At 43.9% G+C, this 16,985-nt stretch overlaps 2 protein-coding genes and 1 long non-coding RNA gene across 8 annotated transcripts in view; 1 reads left to right on the plus strand and 2 right to left on the minus strand.

Moving 5' to 3' along the window:
* The window catches only part of ino80b (INO80 complex subunit B), a 5,556-nt gene extending 971 nt beyond the window's left edge, over window positions 1-4,585 (minus strand). The window contains exons 1-5 of one of the 4 annotated variants that reach the window (XM_025905509.1): window positions 3,936-4,074; window positions 3,539-3,567; window positions 1,112-1,292; window positions 874-1,025; window positions 62-234 (exon numbers count right to left, since the gene is read on the minus strand). In XM_025905509.1, coding sequence (XP_025761294.1) covers window positions 62-234; window positions 874-1,025; window positions 1,112-1,292; window positions 3,539-3,560 — 528 coding nt within the window. In that variant the 5' untranslated portion in view covers window positions 3,561-3,567; window positions 3,936-4,074. Of the gene's footprint in view, window positions 1-61; window positions 235-873; window positions 1,026-1,111; window positions 1,293-3,538; window positions 3,908-3,935; window positions 4,075-4,420 lie in introns of those variants that run through there. The other 3 variants (XM_025905510.1, XM_005453151.4, XM_019356903.2) reach the window with 3 other exon arrangements.
* aadat (aminoadipate aminotransferase) lies at window positions 4,089-13,905 on the plus strand. 3 transcript variants are annotated; one of them, XM_025905508.1, is made up of 15 exons: window positions 4,113-4,224; window positions 4,598-4,669; window positions 5,566-5,715; window positions 6,081-6,249; window positions 6,470-6,602; window positions 6,806-6,880; window positions 6,957-7,166; window positions 7,357-7,422; window positions 7,538-7,620; window positions 8,945-9,041; window positions 9,705-9,766; window positions 9,870-9,934; window positions 11,590-11,696; window positions 12,816-12,917; window positions 13,006-13,905. In XM_025905508.1, exons 4-15 carry the CDS (start codon window positions 6,215-6,217, stop codon window positions 13,045-13,047), a joined length of 1,077 nt encoding a protein of 358 aa, XP_025761293.1. In that variant the 5' UTR covers window positions 4,113-4,224; window positions 4,598-4,669; window positions 5,566-5,715; window positions 6,081-6,214; the 3' UTR covers window positions 13,048-13,905. The 3 variants fall into 3 exon arrangements, with proteins under 3 accessions (XP_005453202.1, XP_025761293.1, XP_005453203.1); XM_005453145.4 differs by lacking the exon at window positions 5,566-5,715 and having other exon boundaries at window positions 4,089-4,224; XM_005453146.3 differs by lacking the exons at window positions 4,113-4,224; window positions 5,566-5,715 and adding an exon at window positions 4,229-4,265.
* Window positions 13,821-16,956, minus strand: LOC112846180 (uncharacterized). Its single transcript, XR_003219037.1, has 2 exons — window positions 16,377-16,956; window positions 13,821-14,125 (listed from the first exon to the last, which is right to left on the minus strand). It is a non-coding gene; the product is annotated as an uncharacterized LOC112846180 (long non-coding RNA).
* Between the last annotated feature and the right edge of the window lie 29 nt (window positions 16,957-16,985).

A 16,985-nucleotide genomic window follows, 5' to 3' on the forward strand; every position in this document is an offset into this window, starting at 1 on the left:
CATATTAAAGTCATGCACAGGTGACAAAACTTTCTCCACAACACTGACAGCTGCTCCTCACCTGTCTGGCAGTGAGCAGAGACTCATCGATCTCCTTCTTCAGCTCTCCATTGTCATCGAGCTCTCCTTTCTCCAGAGCATCCAGCCACCGCTCCTCCTCGTCCACGGGCCCGCCCAGCATGGAATCTGAGTCCATGTCTGGCAGAGGGGATGTGGCCAGGTTGCTGTCTTCATCTGGTACAAAACAATCAAGATACACAGTCTTTATTGCAAGGCCAAAATAAAATCAAGATCAAGCTCTGTTGTAGGATTCTGCACCATCAGCAGATTCTCAGACATCACTGTTTGTTTCAGCTCTGAAGTTGGAGTCATGTAGGGATGCAGGCAGATTATACTTATTAATTCATGTGTGGAGTATTTCTTTCAAACCACAGTTTATAAATTGGTTTGTAAATATCAGAGGATGTTTTCCAGGTGATAAAAAAAATATCTAGTTCACAACCAGATTAGACAAAAGCAGTAAGTATTTGGGAATAAGAAAATATCTGGCAACAAACAACAATTTTTTTTTTTTTTTTTTTTTTAATCTTTGGCCAAGTAACCATTTCCAACATAAAAATAGTATATCAAAGACATTTGTGACAAACACATGCAGAAAAAAGCAACAAAACTGCCAGAGAAAAACAAAAACCATTTTTTGGGGGGGTTTTTGAAGTATTTAACAAAGTTTTTACAAGAGCTTAGATCTCAGGAGGTTGACAGAAACTTGAAACTAAAAACAGGAACTAGTAATCACGGTTTGATCCATGAAGTGTCAACAGTCCCCCTGAACCTCCTATGTTAGAATTGAGTCCATTTGTTTTGCTAACTCACCCAGCCAGGCCCGATACTGCTCCAGAGGCACAGAGGGCTCGTCATCATCATCTTCATCATCATCGTCGTCGTCGTCATCAACGTTGTTGTCAATGATCATTAACGGTGAGGGAGGACGAGCCACACCAGGATGGACGGTAAAGGTGGGAACACTGGAGAGCACAATGTCCTTTTAACTGACTGATCAAACTGATCCATGAACAGTTGTTGATACTGAAATCTGGCTCAAGCGTCTCACCTCTTGGTTCCCAGCGTCTGTCCTCCCAGCTTGATCTTCAGTCGGAGCTGCGGCGGAGGCCGAGGCACCGCCACAGGCTCAGGCTCGGGCGCCTCAGGGAAGCTGTGGTGCTTCCTCTTGTGCTTCTTGTGTTTTTTGTGTTTCCGCTTGTGAGCGCTGTGCAGGCTGGAGCCGCCTTCAGCTGCAGAGGAAGGGACAAAGCACAGATTAATACAAAGAATGTCAGTGACTTACTGGCTCATCCAGTTCATCACCCATCACAGTTCAAAGGTTAGAACTTGTAAAATGGCAAATTGAGCACAGTTTAGGTGAACACCTAAACGATTAGACCTAAATGACAAGATCACTGTGCGCAAGATTGATTAAATTCTGACCAAATATGTAGGAGGAGAACTGTGGAAGAACAGAGACCTCACCACAGCGTGAGGGCAGTGGTCCATCAGCTCGATGAGCTAAAACACACATGATAAAATGATTTCTTTTGAAATAAAATGTTTACATCCACACACATTCATCTTCTGCTTATCAAATTCAGAGTCACAGAGCCAGCGGAGATTTTTCTAATCTGTGTTCTACAGAATTGAACCAGAAATCAACGGTCAAGAACCAGAACTCCAAGTTGGTTTTAATATAAACAATCCACGTGTTTGGATCTAGTTGGGTCATTTAGCTCCCACTTTGGGTCAGGTAAACAAAGAAACTTATTACAAGAAATAACTGTTTCCAAGTCTTTCAGCTTTCCATCACAACATATACCAACATGTATTTAACTTAGGAATAATGTGACACAAGCAAAATAACCTGCATTGGAAACATCAACCTAAGACCTAAACTCATTAAAAAGCAAACAAACAAAATATCCCTTTCTATTCTCGGGTTTTTAAACCAGTCTCAGTTCTGATTATTTTTCTTGTGTTTTATTTGTGTGTGTTCTTTTAAAAACCACGTTAATTTTTAATTACTTGCATTAATTACTTACATCACCTTGGTCAGTGTTGGCTGTCTTTTAAAAGGCCTAATAAACAGACAGGATTAGAACCCTATAACAATAAAATTACAAATAAACCAGCTGAGAGTAAAATCAATATGATTTCATTTTTAATAGAGTGGCTGCTCCTTACAGGGGTCACTGAAGCAGATAATCTGTCTATACATATTACTATCATCCTCCTCTATCACATCAACCCTCTGCATATCCTTCACTACATCCATGAACCTTCTTTGTGGTCTTCCCCTCTTGCCTGGAAGCTCCATCTCTCCTTTGTCCAGTATATTCACTACCCTCCTCTGCACTTGTCCACACCATCTCAGCCTTGCCTCTCTCCCTTTCTGCTCGGCCTGAGTTGTCCCTCTGATACATTCATCTCTATTTTTGTCTATTCTGGTCACTCCCACTGAAAATCTTAACATCTTCAGCTCAACCACCTGTCTTTTTGTCAGTGCCACAGTCTCCAAACCATTGACTTTACAACTGATACTCTGCAGTCTATACACCACTGGACACTCTTTCAATAATGAGGACGTACAAATCCTGGACAGGGAGGAACTCTAGTTTGAGTGGAGAGTCAAGGAAGTCATTTATGTGAAAAGGGAAAGAACCTCCTCAGGGCCTAAGGGTACATCTTTCACCATCTTACAATGCTGTGATTGCCATTCCCCAACTCTCTGTGAATGGTACTCATGGCCATTGACCAATGTTCTTTGATCAATGATCACTGGTCTTTGATCAGTGGTTGTTGGCGAAACGCTACACCCAGATGAACAGAATCAACCTTTTGGGATTGATACCAATACCTGAGGATTTGAAAAGCCAATGTTCTGATATATGCACCAGTATTTTTCCTTTAAGACACATAAAAAGCTTTCTTCAATATTTGTTATATATTATATTATATTATATTATATTATATTATATTATATGTGTTGTTGGACTCACAACTGACCCACAGTCCGAATGCTGGCAGATTAAAAAAAACAACAAAAACACCTTTTCTACTTCAAACTGCTGTAAGAAACTCTTTAAATCAACAAAGTAAACTGTGAATGGACATGTTTTCAAATAATGTCCCAACTTGGTGGAGGTTTCTCCTATAAACATTTGTTTAAGATGCATTTCTAAATATCAGCCACACTTCCTGTTTGTTATCCCCCCCAAACTATCAACACACACAGCCTCCATTTACTGCTAAAAACGGAGGTTATCCACTACAAAAGGCCCACATTAAGCTTTAAATGAGGGTGGGATATTCCAAAAGGTCACCCCTGGTTTAGATGCGCACACTTTTTGTTTTGTTTTGTTTTAAAGAGATGTTTAATCAGCTTTTCGGAGGCTGTGGCTTTAAGCAGACAAACTGGAGACTTTCAGCACAAGGAAACAATATACGAAAACGTGCGACTGCAAAAGTACAAGCTTTCTTATATACTCACCGAGAAATCTGGGGTGAATCATGTCTTTCCTTTTTCCCATTGAAACGACGAAACAAAAGCAGCTTACATAGCAGCAGAAACCTCACGGTAAACAAACATTAAAGCTTAAACACTGAGCGGCCTCATTCAGCCTCCTCTGCTAGCGTCCAACAACTGCTAATATAGTCAAAAAGCTCAAAATAATCATAAAAAACGAATTACCAATAAACGTTGGCGAAGAAACGCTACACAACACATGAACTAACTCATTTTAGATATAAACTAAGCGACATTAAGCTACATTTTCTCGCTCCATGCTGAACAACACGGAAGTCCCGCTTCTTCGTCGTTTTCCTGCTGTTTCCGCTCTCCCGCGCTTCACTGCACCCTAGCGGGGACCAGAGGAATAAACATTCACCTGGGACTGCAGCACAATGTCTCGTTCAGGCTTCGCACCGGTGAAATGTCGAGCAGCCGATATTTTCTTTAACGTGAAATATTTTCTAACGCTTTGTGACACAGACTCGGACAACAAAAAATCCAGACATTTCTGCCGGTAAGCAGGCAGGTGTTAATAATTTTCTTTGTAGTACATCTCGGGTAATGTAGTTCAAGAAGCAGTCACCGGCGCTAACCACAGAAAGTCCCCACATATCTAGAAATACACTGACCAGAAGCCCCCGCGTCGATTCTGCCACACGCGCAAGGTCAGTTACACAGCAGAGTGTGTGGTAGAGCTACAGTTAATGTAATTGTTTACACCTATGATATTTGTAGTCCTGTGTTCACTGTAGCCTCCTATAGTGTGTGTGTCCGTGTTAGCTCACCGTAAAGCTGTTTCAGGTTTATATATATATATATATATATATATATATATATATGAATCTGTTTTACGTTACGTACCAGAAAAAGTTTCTGCCATAGCCGCTGGCTCAGTTAAGAGCTAGTGTTACAGTTTAACTTACAGAAACGGCATAATGCTTCACTGAAAGGCTGTGGAAGGAGGTGTAAGCTTAATGGGTAGATAAACCCGCTGTGTAAGAGGAGGCAGCTGATATTTTTCACCTTGTAATTTGGCAGGAAACATGAATTACGCTCGGTTTCTGACAGCTGTCAGTGCAGCGAGAAAGCCTTCCCCTATCAGGATGCTGAGTGAGTATTTTTCATTGATTAATACACTCGTGTACAGCGAAACTAATGCGCCTATTACAGTAACCAATTTGACACTGTAGCTAATGTAGAATAGAGCCGATGATGTCACTGTAGCGCCTGTGTTTGGTGTTTACCTCTCTTTCATGTGAGTTAGTTCTGTGTGAGAAGTTGCAAAAACAGCAAAGTGGTATCTGTTTGGCTCCTCAGTTTTTCAGTGGTGTGGTGCTTTTTATTTAACTATAACAAAGTTGACCAATTAAACTGGTGATCTTTCTAACAGCAAGCTTCCTATTTTTCCATGCCAGCTCTATTTGCTCGTCCGGAAACAGATGAAATAAACATATTGAAATACCTGTTTTATTTAAGTTATATGGTTTAAAAAAAAGTCAGAGGCACATCTCAAATCTGCCCTGTTTGAACTGCACATAGCAGATTAGGTGAGAAGACCAGCTGAAATAATAGACCAGAAGAAAAAGCAAGCAGAACACAATCTCAGTTTTTTTTAACTTACTGAAAATGACCAAGCACTACATTTAAAGGATACTTATCAAATATTTTTGTTACAACTAAACATTTGTAAGTCTGGGTGGTGATGTGACTATCAGCTGGGACCTTTCTGTGTGCAGTTTTTATGTTCTCTCTCTTCCTGTGTGGGCACAATCATAAGGAAGCATGCATTTTAGACTAACTGGTGACTCTAAATTGATGGGGTGCGAAAGGAAAAACTGTGATACTGCATGTGGAAGTCAGGAGTGCCAAAGATGTATGCGAGGTGGTGCAGGAAATGCATGAGGAGAGTGAGATGGTGGTGAGGTGAGCAGTAGGAGTGATGGGTGAGTTCAAGATGGTGGTGGGATTACATCAGGGATTGTCTCTGAGCCCCTTCTTGTTTGCAGTGGTGATGAACAGGCTGACAGATGAGGTCAGGCAGGAGTCTGTGTGGGCTATGATGTTTGCAGATGACACTGATCTGTAGTGAGAGTGTGGAGCAGGTGAAAGAGAGCCTGCACAGGTGGAGGAATGCACTGAAGAAAACAGGAATGAAGGTCAGTAGAAACAAGGCAGAATACATGTGTGTAAATGAGAGGGAGACCAGTATAACAGCAAAGAGTAGAGGTAGTGATCGTGGATGAGTTTAAACACCTGGAGTCATCCATGCAAAGCAACAGACAGCACACGAGAAGTAAAGAGGAGAGTGAGGCAGGGTGGAGACGAATATCAGGGGTGGTTTGTGACAGAAGGATAGCAGCAAGAGTGAAGGGGAAGGTTTACAAGATGGTAGTGAGACCTGCTGTGATGTATGGGTTTGGTGAGACGGTGGAACTGACTAAAAGACAGGGGGCTGAGCTGAAGGTTTTAAATTTATTGGAATGAAGTTCTCATCATCTTCTCTCTGTGATCCCATATGAAGCTGAGCTGCAGCAGCGGTCACCTCCATCGCTGATTTCTTTGGCCGGAGGAGCTCCTAACCCCAACACCTTCCCCTTCCAGTCAGCTTCCATCACGGTGAGGAACGGGCAGACAGTCACCTTCGATGAGGTGACGATGAAGAGGGCTCTGCAGTACTCCGCCTCTAATGGGTGAGAAGTCCAGACGACAGAATCGGTCACTGCTTTGTGAGAGTTTTCAGAACGTGTCGATATCATTTCAGTTTGGTTTTCTAGTATTTTCTGTTTAAGATTAGAGGATTAAGACAGACGCTCGTGCAGACATGTGCAGTATTTATGTCAAAATAAAACAGATTACTATTTTTTGAAAATAATTTGTCTTGGAAACACCTGATTTCTGTTCCCTGCGAAGAATACCTGAGCTGCTGACGTGGATGAAAAACCTTCAGAAGAACCTCCACAACCCGCCGACTGCGAGCTACAGCCCTGAGAGCGGGCAGATGGAGATGTGTGTGACAACAGGGAGCCAGGAGGGGCTCTGCAAGGTACTGACACCACCACCTGTAGATTTACCTGTCCATCTGACATCAGCTGAACCGCTTAGACCCACTGAAACCCTTCAGCTATAGCTTTAAAGTAAGAATCTCTATATTTTAATATAGTTTTATTTATCATAGCAGTTTTTCATGTCAAGGAAAACATTCACAGCCTGTGTCTTAGCCTCGTGTGTTTGCTGGTTTTGGTGCAGGTGTTTGAGATGTTGGTCAACCCCGGAGACAATGTTCTTCTGGATGCGCCCACGTATTCGGGAACGCTCGCAGCAGTAAGAGCATTTTTCTTCTGCACAACACAAACACACGAAGCACTGCAACCACCTGAGTCTCTCATTTCCTGTGCAGCTTCAGCCTCTCGGCTGCAACTTGATAAACGTTCCCAGCGATCAGCATGGCATGATACCTGCAGCCCTGAAGGAAGTCCTGTCCCGGTGGCATCCGTCAGAGGTCCACAAGCCCGGAAGCACTGCTCCCAAAATCCTCTACACTATCCCAAACGGAGGAAACCCCACCGGTGCCTCCATGACAGCAGAGAGGAAGAAGGAAGTGTATGAGGTAAGTCCTCGCCAAAGTCACACTCAAAGATGAACACATGCACACGCTGCAGATTTGATTCTCTTCAGCCACGGTCGTACAAAGCAAACCAGTGAAGCATGGACTCTCCCAATTACAGCTTGTTGTGAGGCTGATTTCCCTGCAGATTCACTCTGTCGTTTTTTATTTAAACCTCTCCTCTCTTTAATAGCTGGCCAGGCAGTACGACATGCTCATCATCGAGGACGACCCCTACTATTTCCTACAGTTTGAAAAGGTGCAAAGACAAGAGATTTTATTTTTAAATGGCAAAAGGCAGCCTGTTAATCTGACCTTCATTAATAATGAATAAAGGTCACAGTTAGTTCATGTCATGTTTATTTGTGTGGCAGCCGTGGGCTCCCACGTTTCTCTCCATGGACGTTGATGGGAGGATCATCAGGACCGACTCCTTCTCCAAAATTCTGTCTTCAGGGTAAGTTTCTCAACCTTTGTGAGCGTTTAGGTGGGTGGATTTCTTTTACTCCCAGTACATGTGGAACTGATGTTCCCATTTCTTGATTTGCCCTAGCGAGTATGAACCTGACACATAAATTTCTTTTACATGTTTGTAGGAATGAAAACATCAGCATCCTTCAGGAACACATATATTTGGCTCAGCCCTCAAGTAAACAAACTATTTTAGCGACTAAAATGACAGAATGGGGTGATGTATGATGTATGGATCATAATATTTTAAGCAGGAATAGTTTGTTTAAATGGCTGAATATGTGTTTATCAGAACTGTAGCATTCCCTTTTGTCTATGACAAAAATGTTAAATAATGTTTTACTGCACTTATTTATGTTTCTGGCATCACATTTTTTAATCAGATCTTTATGGCATACTTGGCTGCTTTTTTTAAAGAGGCTGAAACACCACCTGCCTCTGAAGGCGACCAACTGTTCATGCACGCAGAGATCAGTACCAGGAAGAAAGTATTTCAGGCAACAAACGTTGTCCAAATATGTCTGAAAGCAACAAGTTTGTCCGTTGCCTGAAGTTTATCTAGAAAAAAATCCTCCGGTTATTTATTTATTTATGTTTTTAACTACATGATGTTATGGCTTTGGAGAGTGGCTCCATAGTTTTTTACATATTCACCTAACAAGCAAAAGATCCCCGGTTTGTTTCCGGAAGGAGACACAAATCCCTTTTGTGTCATCAGGCATAAAAATCTGCCAAATCAAACACAGAGCGCTACCTGCTGTGGTGCCTGCCTTGTGACTAAGAGAGCAGCCAAAGGTAATGTGTGGAATAACTTTTACACTTTAACCACAAATAAAAAAACGATAAATGCAGTTTTTTAAACAATCGTAAGTATAGTTGTGTGTGCAGTGAGGTGAATTGTAGGAAATTATAAAAACAGATTCCAGTAGTATAGTGTGTAGCTAATTCTAAAAGAGTTCAAGCAGGGTTTACTGACTCATGTTGTCAACACATTCAGAGGCTTCTGGTCAAGTGACATAGCACAGACACTCGTTTATCAAGCAACATCCTCATGGACACAAAATGTAAATATGGCACCCCAGCCTTTATCTGCACAGTAATGTGTGTTTCCAGCATGGCTTATCCAGGCTTCAATTCCTCAGTTTCAGTAAAGTCACATTGCGAAACACAGTCTGTTAAAACAGGATCCAGTCACAGTCACACACAGAGTGTTTACGTCTTAGGTTTAAGAGTGAAGTTAATATTTGACTCCAGGTTTGCACCAGAGTGTTTCTGACTTTAATTATTCAGCTGGTTGTGTTTTGCTTCAGGCTGAGGATAGGTTTCGTGACCGGCCCCAAACCGCTCGTAGACCGGGTGGTGCTGCACATCCAGGCTTCAACAATGCACACAAGCACCTTCACACAGGTGAGAAATCTCCCACTTAACACCACCCAGAATCTCATCGTATTCACCCTGAATGGACTAAAAGAAGTCTTTCAGTGTAAAGTACTCTTGATAGTGACAGTATGCCATCACATAAAGCAGTTGTGCTCTGTCTGTACATAGCGTGCCAGCAATGAAGCATATTTGTGAGCAGAGTCATTACTGACTTTTATACTCTGCCAGATTAAGTTCCCACCCACCAGGCACGCCTGATTTGCGCAGACATAAACTCAAACCAGGCGGGGATGAGTGGTGTGCTGCTGTCACGCTACATTTAAAGCCGAAAAAGAATTTATCACGTGTCTGAACTAGCAGAAGCAGCAGAGGAGATTTTACTCAGAAAGAAGAAGAAGAGGATTAACAAGGACCTCCAAAAGATCTGCTGCCAACCTCTTATTTAATCCTCACCTCTGCATATTCATCTAATCTAAACCAGAAATGGTATTAGTGCATGAAAGATTTAAAATGCAAACAGCTCAGGCCAGAACACACACATAAAACCCCCGTGTGAGAAGGAGGAAAGTGTGCCTCTTCAACTAATTAAACTATTAATTTGCAGTTTTATTATCTGCCGTAGAGTCATTTTAAAGTCCAATGATTTGGAGTGATGCCATTATATAACCAGAGTGCCCTGCTTTCTTTCAGCTCATGGTGTCTCAGTTGTTGCACAGCTGGGGACAGGAGGGTTTCCTCCAGCACATAGACAGGTATGTCACTTCCTGTCTGACCAGTTTGACTTGTTAAGAATTGACTTGGATCCAGTTACGTTTCCAACAGTAAATCAAACAGCTTCTTTCATTCCTCTTGCAGGGTGATTGAGTTTTACAGGAAACAGCGAGATGCCATGATCAGCTCTGCAGACAAATGGCTCAAAGGTTTGTGCACTCACCAGTGAAGCCCAAAGTATCCACACGTAAACAAGCAGTGACCTGTTCACTTTACTTCATGTTTCCTTTAAGCTGGACTCATAGACTCTATACAGCAGGTGATGTAGCCACAGTCAGATCAGCTTTGATTTGTGAACACTCCAGACTGACATGAGTGGATCTGACTGTCAAACAGTAATGGCTTTTAAACATGGCCAAGCCGTGACGGGTACCATGCTCTATATTCTAGTTTACTTTAAATTGTTCCATGCTGTATTAGGTATGTCTATAAACTAGTGGTTGAACCATAAAGTCAGCAGGTAAGCATTTAATGAGGTCAAGTTAACAATAGGGTAATTTTCTCTTTACACCCAGAGGTGTCGCCTCCTGCTGGAAGCAACTTTTATATGGAAGCAACAGCCATCTTTTATATACAGTCTGTGCTTGCAAACATAAATTTGGATCATTGATGGGAGCTAAGGTGGAAGGCTCACACCCGCTGAGGGTGAAATCTTTTGTCAGTATACTCCGTTTTAAGGTTCCTGCATAATTTTCTGAAGAATAGCAACACTATTAAGGAATGACAAAGATTATTTGAGTGTGCTGAGGGCCTTTCTGTGTAGAGTTTGTATGTTCTCCCTGTGCCTGTGTGGGTTCTCTCTGGGTACTCCAGCTTCCTCCCACAGTCCAAATGCCTACATGTTAGATTAACTGGTATTTCTAAATTTGTGTGTTTTTCAAATTATTAGGAAAAAGTCTGGTTTGCAGTTGGTTTCTCAGGAAGGAAATGGATTTAACATATTTAATATTTTATTATATCCGATTAATGGAAAAAGGAAAACTTACCTCTGCATCCAGACAGCTCTGACCTTCATTCATAACGGGCTGGAGCCAAAAGATCATGCTGTGTAAATGGAAAAGTACTGTAGTGGGGCTACACCCATTTAAAAGTGTTAGTTATTTACATTCATCATAAAGCTTACGATTACTTACAATTAGACTTTGGACCGGTTGCCAGTCTGTTACAGGGCTAACACAGAGAAACAGACAACCATTCACACTCACAGGCAGTTTAATCACCAGTTAACCTAACCCCACTAACTGCATGTCTAACTACGGGATGAAGCCAGAGTACCCAGAGAGAAAACACACACACACACACACACACACACACACACACACACACACACACACACACACACACAAAAAAAACAAACATGCAAACGCCACACAGGAATGCCCCGGTCGGGCGGTGAAGTCAAACTCAGGACCTTCTTGCTGTGAGGCAATAGTGCCGTCATCAAACAGCAGTCATTTTTGTAAAATTACTTACAATCATTTGGCAGCAGATACACTAACAAACTCAGAAGTAACGTGTAGTGAACTATTTAGTGATTTTTGACACTTCCTCTATCTTCTTCATCTTCCTCAGTCACTTTTCTTGGACTTTCTGCCCAGTAGTCTTTTCAGGAGCCAAAGACACTGAATCTAAGTGAGATTTCATGGCTCACTGCACCAGCAGCCGCTAAACCAGTGACCATTTGGCCTACTTAAAGGATTGTATGACCAAAGAAGGCAGCATTGTGAATCACAGAAAAAAATGCTCAGGCATTTTTGTGTGTGTGTGTGTGTGTGTGTGCGTGCGTGCGTGCGTGCGTGCGCAGATGTAGCAGAGTGGCACACACCATCAGCAGGCATGTTCCTGTGGATGAAACTGAAGGGCATAGCTGATACCCAGCAGCTGATCATGGAGAAGGCGTTGGAGAAAGAGGTCAGTGTGCACAAACATGCAGGTACTGTTCTCTTTTCAGGTTAAGACCTGCCTACTGAACAGCAGATACCCCAGAGGCACTTCTGTGTGTGTGTGTGTGTGTGTGTGTGTGTGTGTGTGTGTGTGTGTGGGAGGAAAAACACTTGCACAAAGGCTGCTTTACAAGCACCATCCCACACTCTGCCGAGACACAAAACCTGCATCGGCCTGCATCACAAAGACACACACACACACACACAGTGTCTCTGAAGTCCATGCTACTGAATTAGCTGTGTATGAACAAGAGTGGATACAATCAGGATTTTCCAAGGCCTCTGCACAGCAGGCTCGTCTCCTCTGAGTCCTGAGCATTTAAAGCCTTCATACAGCAGATAATAACGCCACTGTGTCATCTGACAGAGGAGGAATAATGGACAGCTGAATTTAAAATGAGTCTTTCAGTGCTGTCATAAATGCCACGGGGAACAGTTCACAGCCTGTGAGATCATAACAGATACCAGAATATTTATACCCAATCCAAACCGCTATATCAGAATAAGAAAGCTGGTTATCAGAGACGGAGAACACAGGATGTTGACCAAACATGGAGGATATCCTGGAAGTTATCCCTAGTGTTCCTCTCACTTCACATGAAAAATGCCACAAATAGTAATTCAAAAAAAGTTATCAAACAGAGAAAAATACGACGGTGACACAACCTGGCATAAAGGGAAACATTTGGCCTCACAGTTTGCAACTAGTACCTGAAATCCTAACAAAAAGCCTGCAGTAACTAAAATATATCACAAAGTTGTCATTTTACTCAGTGAGCTGTTAGAAAGCTAATGTAAGCTTTATTAAAACACTGTTATTAGTTGAGGTATTAGCAAACACAGTACTATACAATAATTCAGTACAAAGTCCGTTAATTTTCTAGACTTAGGCAGACACCATTGTAATTTTTATCATTTCGAGTAAAACCTGGTGACCTGCCTGGCTTTATGTTAGCTCAAGACACAGTTTGGCTGGGGTTAATGTAGGAACAGACAATATGTTAATATGTTATTCCCTGTGTAAAAACTGGATGTGGCAAGACGTTTTGAGATTGTTTGTGGATATACATGTTTGTGTATGTAACAGGTCCTGCTAGTTCCTGGAGGTGTCTTCATGATCAACAGTAGTGAGCCCTGCCCCTACGTCAGAGCGGCCTTTTCTCTCAGCACACCGGAGCAGATTGATGAGGTAAACAAACGGATAAACAACCAGATAAACACACACACACATACAATCTCTACAACTCAATCTGATCTCGTATTTCTTTCCCCTCCAGGCTTTCAAAAGACTCTCTGCGCTCATCAAAGAGGCTTTGTGATGGTTTATTCGTCCTTGGCAGATGCAGCATTTTTTAAATATGTGATTGAAGGGTTTAGTTAAGTTTAGATTTAATTGTGTGTTCTTATGACTATCAAAATTATAGTGTTACAAGCCCAAAATCAGGACCTACACAGAAAAACTATAGATGTGCCGACTGGGTGAAAAAGATATCTGATCATTTGAGTGATGCCCGCCTTCCTTAGCTCAGAGTTTATTTAGCAGACCAAGAAATCGGTACAGCACACCCTAAAAGATTAATGAAGTTCTTCTAAATCTAGTTTTTCCAAATCTAACCATCACCCATCGCAGAGACGTCATAATCTCTGGGATTAATTCATGTTACCAAACAGATAGTTTTCCAGAAGAAAAATGATCCCTTCCTTGGTGATCTGCTTTAACACATGCATGAGCACATTTATTAGGACTTCAAGTTTATCTTCAGACACAGCCTTAGTGCAATCATATAAAATCCTTTGTATTCTGTTCTTAAGCTTCTTAAGGACGAACAGATTTAATGCGTCTTGGCTTTCTGTGGTAATGACAGATAACCTTAAAACGAGGAGGGCAGTCAGGCTCATTTGTTAGAATTCAGGTCCTCCTATTTTCTGGGAAAGAAAATAAAAATACTTCAAGTAGCTGAACGCACAATGAACCAGGAACATGAAGGAATCAGGACTGGTTGGTTCATCATGAAATCAGAGAGCTCAGTCTTAACAGTTCTCGATATAATTATTTTAAAAGTAGACCAGAGGCCTCTGCTACAAAGCAGGATTTAGGTTTATCTGGGTAACGTCAAGGTTAGCCTTGAGTTTTCTGTACTATGAAAGTGGTTCACTATGAAAGTAGTTCACTTTCATAGTGGAACGCTGAAGCAAAAATGTAATACAAAGGGAAACTGAGAAAGATGAGGTGGAGGGAGGAACAGAAAACAAAACCCTGAAAACACTAAACATAAATACACTCAAACTAGGAACTGAAACCAAGTAGAAAAAGCAAGGACTCAAGTCCAAGATACAAGAATACAGCAAGACCTGAAGCACCACATAGCTGAATCAAAACCTCAGCACAGCAGCAACCTCAGAATATCCATCCATCCATCCATCCATCCATCTTCATCCGCTTTATCCGAGGCCGGGTCGCGGGGGCAGTAGCCGAAGCAGAGAAGCCCAGACCTCCCTCTCCCCAGCCACCTCCTCCAGCTTATCCGGGGAACACCAAGGCGCTCCCAGGCCAGCCGAGAGATATAATCTCTCCAGCGTGTCCTGGGTCTGCCCCGGGGCCTCCTCCCAGTGGGACATGCCCGGAACACCTCACCCAGGAGGCATCCTTGTCAGATGCCCGAACCACCTCAACTGGCTCCTTTCGATGTGGAGGAGCAGCGGCTCTACTCTGAGCCCCTCCCGGATGGCTGAACTTCTCACCCTATCTCTAAGGGAGAGGCCAGCCACCCTTCGGAGGAAGCTCATTTCTGCCGCTTGTATCCGCGATCTCGTTCTTTCGGTCACTACCCACAGCTCGTGGCCATAGGTGAGGGTAGGGACGTAGATCGACCGGTAAATTGAGAGCTTCGCTTTTACACTTAGCTCCCTCTTCACCACGACGGACCAGTGCAGCCTCCGCATCACTGCAGCCGCAGCACCAATCCGTCTGTCGATCTCCAGCTCCCTTCTCCCATCACTCGCGAACAAGACCCCGAGATACTTGAACTCCTCCGCTTGGGGCAGGAACTCATCCCCGACCCGGAGTGGGCACTCCACCCTTTTCCGGCTGAGAACCATGGCCTCAGATTTGGAGGTGCTGATCCTCATTCCCGCTGCTTCACACTCTGCTGCGAACCGTTCCAGTGCGAGCTGGAGGCCTTCACCCAATGAAGCCAACAGAACCACATCATCCGCAAAAAGCAGAGATGAGATTCTGAGGCCACCGAAGTGAAAGCCCTCCGCCACTTGGCTGCGCCTAGAAATCCTGTCCATAAAAATTATGAACAGAACCGGTGACAAAGGGCAGCCCTGGCGGAGCCCATCACCCACCGGGAACGAGTCCGACTTATTGCCAGCAATGCGAACCAAGCTCTTGCAACGGTTGTATAGGGATTAAATGGCCCATAGCAATGGGCCAGACACCCCATACTCCCGCAACACCTCCCACAGGACACCCCGAGGGACACGGTCGAATGCCTTCTCCAAGTCCACAAAACACATGTAGACTGGTTGGGCAAACTCCCATGCACCCTCAAGAATCCTTGACAGGCTAAAGAGCTGGTCCAGTGTTCCGCGACCAGGACTCCTGAGACGCCTGACGGTTTGCCAGAATCTCTTCGAGGCAGTCCGAAAGTCTTTTTCCATGGCCTCTCCGAACTCCTCCCACACCCGAGTTTTTGCTTCAGCCACTGCCCGAGCCGCATTCCGCTTGGCCTGTCAATACCTGTCGGCTGCCTCCGGAGTCCCACAGGCTAACCAAGCCTGATAGGACTCCTTCTTCAGCCTGGTGGCTCCCTTCACTTCTGGTGTCCACCATTTGGTTCGGGGATTACCACCACGGCAGGCACCAACCACCTTGCGACCGCAGCTCAATGCAGCAGCTTCGGCGATGGAGACGCTGAACATGGTCCATTCGGACTCAATGTCCCCAGTCTCCCTCGGAATGCTGTTGAAGCTCTGCCAGAGGTGTGCGTTGAAGATCTCGCGGACTGGGGCCTCTGCTAGACGTTCCCAGCACAGCATCACTACGCGTTTAGGTGCACCGGGTCTGTCCAGCGTCCTCCCCCGCCACCTGATCCAACTCACCACCAAGTGGTGATCAGTTGACAGCTCAGCCCCTCTCTTTACCCGAGTGTCCAGAACATATGGTCGCAGGTTTGGTGATACAATTACAAAATCGATCATCGACCTGTGGCCTAGAGCATCCTGGTGCCACGTGCACTAATGGACACTCTTATGTTCGAACAAGGTGTTCGTTATGGCCAAACTGTGATTTGCACAGAAGTCCAATAACAAAACACCGCTCGGGTTCAGATCAGGGAGGCCGTTCCTCCCAATCACGCCCCTCCAGGTCTCGCTGTCGTTACCCACGTGAGCATTGAAGTCTCCCAGCAGGACAACAGAGTCTCCAGGTGGGGCACCTTCCAGCAGCCCCCCCCCAGGGACTCTAAGAAGGCTGGGTACTCTGAACTGCCACTTGGCGCATAAGCACAGATGACAGTCAGGACCCATTCCCCGACCCTGAGGCGCAGGGAACAAACCCTCTCATCCACCGGGAAAAACCCCAACGTACCGGCAGCAAGCCGAGGGGATATTAGAATACCCACCCCAGCCCGCCGCCTCTCACCTCAGAATATCCAACACATTAAAAACCTCTAAAGAAACTCTGACCCCTGGGACCCAAACCAGGGCAAACATGGCAGACACAGCCTTACTGCTGTATGATTAACAATGGCTGCACGACCTCATTACTGCATGAGAACATGGTTTTATCTAGTCTGTGCAATAAAGTAAGGACTTTTTACCTTTTGTATTTTGTTGGTTTTTTTTTTTTTTTTGAGTCTGTTGTTTGTAACATTCACACACATCCATAGCAACTTGGGGTTAGTATCTTGCCCAAGGATATTTGGTATGCAAAGTGGCGGGATTGAATCACCAACCTGCCCAGTCGCAGGTGACCTGCGCTACCACCTGACTTGCAGCCACCCCTAAAGTGAAAGCCTTTCTCAGTCCTGAGCTTTGATTTTTTAAGATGACACTATTTATTTCCTGCCTGCAACATTTGCTATCATTACATTATCTTTTAAGTGTAGTGTGCATATTATGTATATAGTCATTGTGACTCTATAAACCTTTTTCTCTGATTGCTGCACACGTTTTGTGATGCAAAGCTTTTTCTCAGTGGCCTAGCAGCCAGTAACTCTTCAAGCGGGATTTTTTTTTGTTTCATATATAT

This window comes from Oreochromis niloticus, linkage group LG3 (genome assembly GCF_001858045.2).
Source record: "Oreochromis niloticus isolate F11D_XX linkage group LG3, O_niloticus_UMD_NMBU, whole genome shotgun sequence".
In the NCBI taxonomy this organism is placed as follows: Eukaryota; Metazoa; Chordata; class Actinopteri; order Cichliformes; family Cichlidae; genus Oreochromis; species Oreochromis niloticus.